We start from the raw sequence: 9,085 nt of genomic DNA on the forward strand, positions 1-9,085 counted from the left end.
AGCTACTACTTTTCTTTATATCATTCAAGATTACTTGTCCATAGAAATAGGATGCCGCCGTTTTATATTTCATAATATGCTTTCATCTAAAAATCTATAAAAAGAAAAAAGGATAGGAAATATTTTGTTATTGATGAGTGCCAACACCTAAAGGGTAAATAGGATAAAATAACTGAGAAAAGACCTTAACTTTAAAGGGAAATTCCCCTTTCAAAACAACAAAGAAAACAACAAGTAAAAAGAAAGACATTTTTTTCCTGTCTTAATTCTTGGGGAGAAGGAGAGGTTTCAGTCGGTATCATCAAATTTCATGAGTCCTGAAGTAATCATATTAACCCTGCCATTGAAATTAGTAGGAAGGTCTGTGCTATGTCTCAGTGAGGATATAACTTAATAAATACACTAAATTTATTCATTTGAATAAAAATGTAAGTGAGAATGTCCAGTTTAACTCTATTGAATTCAGTAGATTTTACACTGGCCAAAGGAGAGAAAGAAGTTTTGACTTAAATCTTTTCAACTGGGTTAACTTTACATGGATTATTTTAGTGGCACTCTTAAAATCATACACTTTTCAAGGTGTTTGGAAATCTCAGTTTAAAATAAGCATATTCAATTGTCGTATGGTGGAAGGAAAGAGGTGCTGGCATTTCACTGTAAGATGGGAGTGGTTGCAATGTTTGACATATTTTTTAAGGAGGGCTTGTGGCCTCAAGTTAGATACTGGAACTTTTCATTTAAATAAATAAATAGCATCGGAAATATTTTTAAAAGGCCTTTCTAATCATTTTGCTCAAATAATTTCAGCTTTCCAGAGCAGAGAAAATATTTCTCAAATTTCACACTACTTAGTAGAATATACTTTATGACAATAGGCTATGCAATATAAATAACAGTCAAAGAAAGAATTTGAACCAGATTATAAACTGTGAATACCTATAGTCATGGCAATTTGTGGAGAGCATTGTATAGTATGAGTATTATGCAGACCATATGTATATACTACAGTAACATCTGTCACCAAACCTAACAGCTTTCCACCTTTCTTTCTTACTGCGATAATATAACCAATAGGTAAGCTTATATAATGTAACAACAAATTTACTCAATTATTTTAGAACTGTGCAACAGAAAACATATATATGCAGGAGTTTTTATGTCATTAGAGAAAAACATATATCTTTCCATAGAAAACACACAAAACTCCACTCTCTAACAGAGTTTCATAACACAGGAGCTTTTTGGTTTTTTTATATACAGATATAGAAATGGAAAAACAAGGGAATTGTGCTGTTTACTCTAAATCACATTTAAATCTTCTTTGAATTTCAAATGTTAAAATCAGCATTTTTGATATCTTAATCCAGAAACATGAATTATCTTCCCACAAACAACATGATTATTGAAAAACTGTTCTCTCAGAACCTTGCTGATTTAATACTTGCTTAACTCCTGCAGCATATCGCACTTTCATTAAACTGCATACACATGGTTAATTTTTGGGGGGTAATTTTTTATTGAAAATCTTACATGTATGACTAAAAGTCATGGGCAATATCTTTCAGTTCCATTACAAAATCTGTCATATATATATATATATATATATATATGTGTGTGTGTATATATATATTTTATACAACTAGAAGCAAATCTACTGAATTATGAAATGATGATTGTCTACCAAAATGTAATTCAAATTAAATATGTTACAGATGATTAAAATTTTGTTTTCTCTGATGGAGCTGAAGGCCACTTTCACGCAGTTAACTGATAATTCTGGGCTGCAAAAATTACAAAGCCTTAATAATAATTTCCTATCTCCCAGCCTGGTGTCATCCATACATTGGGATTTCAGTACAAGGATCCTTCTTTCAGAAAGAAGTACTTTTAGAGTAAGCATCACCCTCTATGGAGTACCTTCTATTCACAAAGACAGCGCTGCAAACAATTTTTTATGCCACTCAGTAATTGCAGGCAAGTCAAGTCATTGCAAGTTAGGTACAAGCAAAAAAGTTTGCAGGAGCAGTGTCTAACTTAGAAATTAATCTATAGATTATCTAAAACAAAACAATTTGAAATAATACTTAAAGACATTATTTTACTTGAATATATGCCTTATTATCTAGTAATAAATCACGAAAGATGAAGTATAAATACTGTCAGAATTATAAAAAAGTTGTCTTATTCTAAGAAATCCTATTTCAAAATCGTACAGTATTTTAACCAACAGCAGTTGTCCTTCTGTTTCAGCACTCCTGAACCAGCATAGAAATTATGTGTAGTGAGTATTTGCCTTTGGGGAAAAATATTTATGTGCAGCAGGATCTAAAGATGATTTCTGGAGTTAATAGCATTACATTGCTTAACCTAGTAGGAAAGAAATTGAAAAGAGTCTTTTACTGTGATTCAGCAACAACAAAAGAGTGAGGGAAGGAGGAAAGCAAGGTGTTTATAGTCTTTGAAGCATATAACATGTTTAACCTTGAAAATTAAATCTTGCATTAGAGACACTCACAGCTACCTCTGTAGTCTTCTTTCCAAAAATTCGATGTACAAATATTTTACTGAAATGTCTCAGACTTTGTAATGGCTCAGAAGAACAACTGCATGTCCTCGTAGCTGCTCTTCTTTCTGAGTGATGAACGGCGGGCAAGGACATTTTACTGTAATTTCTCCATTTCCATGTTTCATTTCCTACATTTATCTGAGACTGGAGAAAAATCAGTATGTCTACTAAGTCTAGTACTATGAGGCAGTAAAATGGACCTGAATTTAGTGGAGATTGGTGCTCCAAAATAAATATAACATTTTATGTAAAATAATAATAAAAAAGGATAAATTCTCCTGTACAAATCAGAAGATATAATTAAAAATAGCAAATAGATAGCAACATCTTTTCTATACCTACATGGGCATCACTAAACTTTTCAACCATAGCAATACCCCTCCATATTTCTCATTTTATGTGGTTTGTAAAGTACCTCAGTAAGTTGATGACAAACATTGTGAAATTTCTTAGTACTAACAGTTATTTTTCATAAAACTACCCAGAAAACTACAGACACTTGTAATTAAAGAGCTCTGAGAACAAACAGGGAGGAGAAAAAAAAAAAAAATCTGCTGGGCTTTTGTTTGTTTTCAGGTCTGTCCTTCTGCTTTTGTCCTAGCAAGCTGCATGCAACACTGTAAAGAAAATTTGTTAAAAACACCTTGCATCTGTAAATACTATATAATGCAATGTTGTATTGAGTGATATATTTGTAAATTTGTTTCTTAGACTTATCTCATACCAGAGACTCTGTATTCTAGATATAGCAATACTGCAAAGGCATTACAGAGTATCATTGTCTCATTGAGGTCACAGTGCGCAACATACTCTTGAAAGTGAGTTGCCTCTGCAGGTATCTGAGGGTTGCTATCTATTTGAAAGTGGCTGAGCATATAATTTTATCAAAAATGCCACCAAATGCTCATATTCTGTGTAGTCAGTGCAGTTCCTAGGACAAGTCTAATGAATATATGTTCCACCAAGGCAAAAAAACCTAAAAGGTTAAAAATGGAAAAATATTTACAACTTTCTTCAGTCTGTAAGGTTGAGTTTTCTGTTTTAGTATTCTTCAGTGCATTTTCAGAGAAAGGTTCCAAGGCTATGAGTATAAGCAGTCTGGTCCAGTCCCATACATATCTGCAAGCCTTTTAAAGCGAGGGCCCCAGTCACTGAGGTAATCGTAGTTCTGGTCAGAGTTTGAGCTGATCGAATCTAAAGAACTGAGTGACTCTGCCACCGAACCATTCCCCTCAAATGCGTATGTCTGCAGGGAGTCATAGGGTGGCGCACAGGGGTCCACATCAGCTTCTTTTAGTCTTTCCCAGATAAATTCCCGAAAAATTACATTATCTGGGATGCTTTTAAAAGTTGGTCTGCTCAAGAACTGGATCTCAGGCGTCACATCCCTTCTGGTTTTGGTGTCTCGGATAATGTTGAGGTTTCTCAAGGCAGCCATGTCAAAAGCCTCAGTGTCTTCTTCTCCACCACCCTCATCATCATATCTCACAATATTCTCTCTGATATCTCTCTCTTCATCAAAAATGAGGGGCTCTTTTTTCCGTCGCCTCATGGTGACAATCAGCAGGACAAGAACTAGAACACAGAAAAACTGGTTTTAGCAATGCTAAAGTTTCCTCATATTTTTCCTAGTGGTAGAAGTACTCATTAATTTATATAGCAAAGACCCAAGGAAATAGCAGGCGATTTATGCAGTTAGATTGAAACCCATCAGGTTCTTAAACAGCTTTTAAACCGTAAGCTTTTTAGACATTAAAGAATCTATTTCCAAAACCATTCTGGTTTAACATCTTCATCTCTAATTCTATATCCTATGTTGTCTGCTAACCATAAATTTTAGGACTGGTTCAGTCTGACTATTACAATCTTACAGCCATGAAATAAAGAAAAGGACCTTTTCCTGAACTCTTAATTGTCCAAGTCATAAAAGCATGTTCACAAAGTAACTGAATAGAATTTAACAACTATGGTTTTGGAAGTGACTGGATTAAAGTATATGGACAATCTCTGCTGAAAAAAACATTTAAAAAATCATAGATCAGAGGACACCGTTAAGTAATGTGTGAAATAAGGCTGTCTTAGTTCATGGATTAAAAGTATCTCTATATAAGACCTCATTTTCCTATAAAGTGAAAAACAGTATACTTGAGGTTTATACACGTAACAAGAACTGTTAGGGCTGGAGTTTATTGGATCAGCCAGTGCTAGAGATGTATTTTTTTTTTTTAATTTTAATCCTTAAAGTTTCTTTCAGCTTGAAAGGTAATACTAAACTGCAGTGACAGCCAAAAGAACTGGGAGAAACTAACTCAAAGCTCCCCTTGTTCAAATACAGTTTTGGTAGAAAAACATTGCTGACACACAAAATATGGAACCAGTGATATGAATATTACACCCATCTGTGGGACATCATGGGTTGTGAATCATTCTCCCAGAAAAGATTAATACTATATGGTAGCATCTGGACAGCATTTGCTGAGTTAACAATACTCCTAGAAAACAGCAAGCTTTGCTATGACTATAAAAATAGCAGTATGTTGAAAAGTGTCATTCCACATTCAATTAATCTCTTCTGATTTCGTGTTTATTTTTAATCTTAAGAATATGTGATTATATGCATTCATATGTCTAAGGTTTACAATCTTTACTTACAGTATTTTGATACGCCAACTAAATGCTATATAAGTTTGAGCTTCTTTAGGTAGTCTCAAAAGTGGCCTCCATAACTTGTATAATGTAGGACTGCCATTCCTGAAAGCCCTTCTTTTCATGGAGGATTTTTTAAAAACAATATGAGTCTAGTAATTGTAAGGTACGATTTAATATTGGAATCATTTCATTAGAATAAACCAGTCATTCAGAGACTGTACATGCAGAAAACTGTATTGTACATCTACAGATATTATGATAGTATTTGGAATTGGTTAAAGCATAAGATGACTTTATAGATGGACTTTCTGCAATTCTTTTTATTTTCCTTTGGAGCCATGTATGTCTAAAAACAAAGCTGGAGCTTTTTGACAAGTATACTAGGCAATATTTTTTTCTGCTTTTTTCAGTAGTTACCAGGCACACATCTAATGATTTATCTACTAATGTATGCCTTGTGACTCTATATTGCTGCAGCATCAGCATAACTCTCTCACTTTGCCTCTGGCATCTCCCTGGTTCGTGTTTTATATATTGAATTCAGAAGCCACTAGTTTGGGTCCTTTTACTTTGGACAATATTTACATAAGCAGTCTGACAATATAAGATTTTGACCTTTAAAGTGGCTTTTGTGAAATTTCAAAACATTCTGGTATATGTGTAATACAAACCAAGCTGTAAATTATACAGCAGAAAACATCAATTTGTCATAGGGACAACTACACTGTACTTATGTTTTTACTTTTTATAAATGATATTTTAAAGTGAAAGACAAATTAGCTTGCTGAAAATACAAATACACATTTAAGCCATGATTGCTATTGAGATAACTTTTTAATTATTTTTAACACTTACTGCCAGTCTTTATTGCCATATAAGTAAACAACTAGTCATTTCCTTTACTCAAGTGTAAATACATTTCCACATTACTGTCCATCTTAACACACTTCATTTTGAAAGTTAAATACATGCTAATAAGTGAAAAATATGAGACTTAGTAAGGTGCAATAAAAATCAAGATGCAATGTTTTATATAGTATTCCTTTTACATCTCACACTTGGTTGAAGACAACAAAAATATGGAGTATTTCTAAAGGTTAAATATTTTATCATTTAGGTGGCTTTCTGAGATAATTAATTTCTAGCCTTTCCAACAGCTATGAACAACAACAAATCTTAACCTCTAAATGAACAAAGCTTTAGTTGCATTGCAGGAACTATAGGGACGAACACAAACCCATAACAAATTTCACCCATACCTAAATCAAGTGCAAACGGTTTTAAAGCTTATTCATTTCTTATTAAATCATGATGGGTCTTTTTTCCCCCTACATTTATCACAAAAGCAGAGATTAAATCAATAATTAGTGACTGGATGAACATCTAGAAACCTGATATTATGCTTCTTAAAGAAGAAATAATACAATCGAAAGGCTTTAGGGACATACATACTGTACATTGAGGTCACTAGTAAGGCTCCATACTGGTACACTGAACTCATGCTAAAGAGATGAAATGGCAATATCAATTTCATATGTGATTTAACAAATAAATAAACCAATTGATATTATATGTAACAAATTATAAAGATTAAATAACTAAAACTACTAAGATAGATCCAAAATAACCTTTTTCTTCTAATTTACCTGAATTGTTAGAAATGTTGATTTTGTTTAAGAGGTACAATAGCCAAGAGAAAATGTCATTTGTATTTACATTAGTTATGGTAATATGTAGTTTTATCCTTGTGTCAGTATATATAATGATAATATCAATAGTTTCAGTTCACCTAAATCAGTTTTTAAATAAACACTTTTGAATACAAGAGTGGATTTTTGCTTTGATGTTTTGCAGTATGCATTATGGAATTATTATTAAATATGGTAAAAAATTAGGTTTAGGTCACCTAAGCATATTTCTATTTTAGTATTAATCTCTCCTTTTGTACTCCAGGGAACTGCAACATAATTTTAAGGAAGCCATAAAAGCCCTGAAACAACCTGAAGGAGAAGACTACATGCAGAGCTATGCAGTAAAGAACAGAGCTAACTCACCGCCATTATCAAGCCTTGTATATGCTACATCCCTAAGCCTGGCATTTAGTCTAGCAATAAGCTGCATCAGCTGCGAGCAAATCTGCACATTGGTTTATGCCTTAGGTGTGTCATGATTCATTAAGCGGAAGACCAGAGACCTTCAGTCGTCTAAGTAGCACACTAATAACCTATTTAGTTATACCTTGCAGTTGCCAGTACAGTTAAATGAGATTTGGGGATTACAAAGGCCAATAGTCAGGAAACCCGCATTTAATTCCCAGTTAACAAGCTTCATATATAACTGTTGCTTAATCAGTTTGGATTGATATTCACAAAGTGACTGTGACCTTCAAACACCCACACTGAGTGACCCTAATAAGCTCTATAACTTTCAGAAAACAGCTTCTGCATTGCATGCTCAACCACATTTTAAATGACTTAATTTGGATATCTGCAAAAATAAAACAGTTACAGATTTATCATTTTTAAAACTGCAAGATCAAACCCCACACATGCTACATAGTCACATGCTGTACATATTTTGCTTATTTAGAAAATAAGTTCCTTATGACTAGGACTGTTCCTTCTTGTTTATCAGTCATACAATTATGTGTGCCAATTTAACTGGGTTCTTGTAGGTACTGTCGTAATAATAAATTCTTTGTCTTTTAACGGAAAAAATAATAATTTAAATCTGTATTTTGAAGTTAAATCAATGCATTATTAACTTGTAAAATCTAGTACCACCCTAATAGGAAGTTTGCTTCGGTGTTTCTAAGAAAATAGGAGGGACTACTTGATTATATTCAAGTGTATAGAAGATAAAAATAATGAAAAGCATTATGTCAATCCAGCTTTCCATTGTTTCAATACAAAGAAAATATTTAACATTTCAAATATGATTAGATTATCTACAGGTGAACATTATTTTTTTGTGTGATTTTATGTACACATTTTATCCTAAACACTTGTTACAAAAGCAACTATTGGGTCTGGAAGATGTTAACTGAAAAACAAACTACCTTGAATTAAATTCATAGAATCATAGAATAGTTTGGTTGGAAAAAAATATTACGATCATATAAGCAATAAGGTCTTCCTTCAGCCTCTTCTTCTCCACACTAAACAATCCCAGTTTTTTCAGCCGCTCCTCATAAGACTTGTTCTCCAGGCCCTTCACCAGCTTCATTGCCCTTCTTTGTACACACTCCAGCACCTTAATGTCCTTCTTGTAGTGAAGGGCCCAAAACTGAACACAGTACTCAAGATGCCACCTCACCAGTGACGAGTACAGGGGTACAATCATTGCCCTAGTCCTGCTGGCCACACGATTTCTTATACAAGCCAAGATGCTGTTGGCCTTCTTGGCCGCCTGAGCACACTGCTGGTTCATGTTCAGCTGTCTGTTGACCAGTACCCCCAGGTCCTTTTTTTCCAGGCAACTTTCCAGCCACTCTTCCCCAAGCCTGTAGTGTTGCATGGGGGTGTTGTGACCCAAGTGCAGGACCCAGCACTTGGCCTTGTTAAACCTCATACAATTGGCTTCGGACCATCGATCCAGCCTGTCCAGATCTCTTTGCAGATCCTTCCTACCCTCAAGTAGACCAACACTCCCGCCCAGGTTGATGTTATCTGCAAATTTACTGAGGGTGCACTCAATCCCCTCATCCAGACCATTGATAAAGGTATTAAACAGAGCTGGCCCCAAAACTGAGCTCTGGAGAACACCACTTGTGACCAACCACCAACTGGATTTAACTCCAGTCTCCACAACTCTTTGGGCCCAGTGTGGAGTAATTACTGGAGGGAACTAAAAATCAGAAAATGGCTGGGT

At 34.3% G+C, this 9,085-nt stretch overlaps 1 protein-coding gene across 1 annotated transcript in view; it reads right to left on the reverse strand.

Annotated features, from left to right (window-relative positions):
* Positions 1 to 3,583: 3,583 nt before the first annotated feature.
* Positions 3,584 to 9,085, reverse strand: part of LOC104529712 (cadherin-7) — a 24,079-nt gene continuing 18,577 nt past the window's right edge. Inside the window, exon 6 of the mRNA XM_010174096.2 lies at positions 3,584 to 4,141. Within this exon, the coding sequence (XP_010172398.1) occupies positions 3,648 to 4,141 (494 nt within the window). The 3' untranslated portion in view covers positions 3,584 to 3,647. The remainder of the gene's footprint in view (positions 4,142 to 9,085) is intronic.

Source organism: Antrostomus carolinensis, unplaced genomic scaffold (genome assembly GCF_000700745.2).
Source record: "Antrostomus carolinensis isolate BGI_N321 unplaced genomic scaffold, ASM70074v2 scaffold4858, whole genome shotgun sequence".
In the NCBI taxonomy this organism is placed as follows: domain Eukaryota; kingdom Metazoa; phylum Chordata; class Aves; order Caprimulgiformes; family Caprimulgidae; genus Antrostomus; species Antrostomus carolinensis.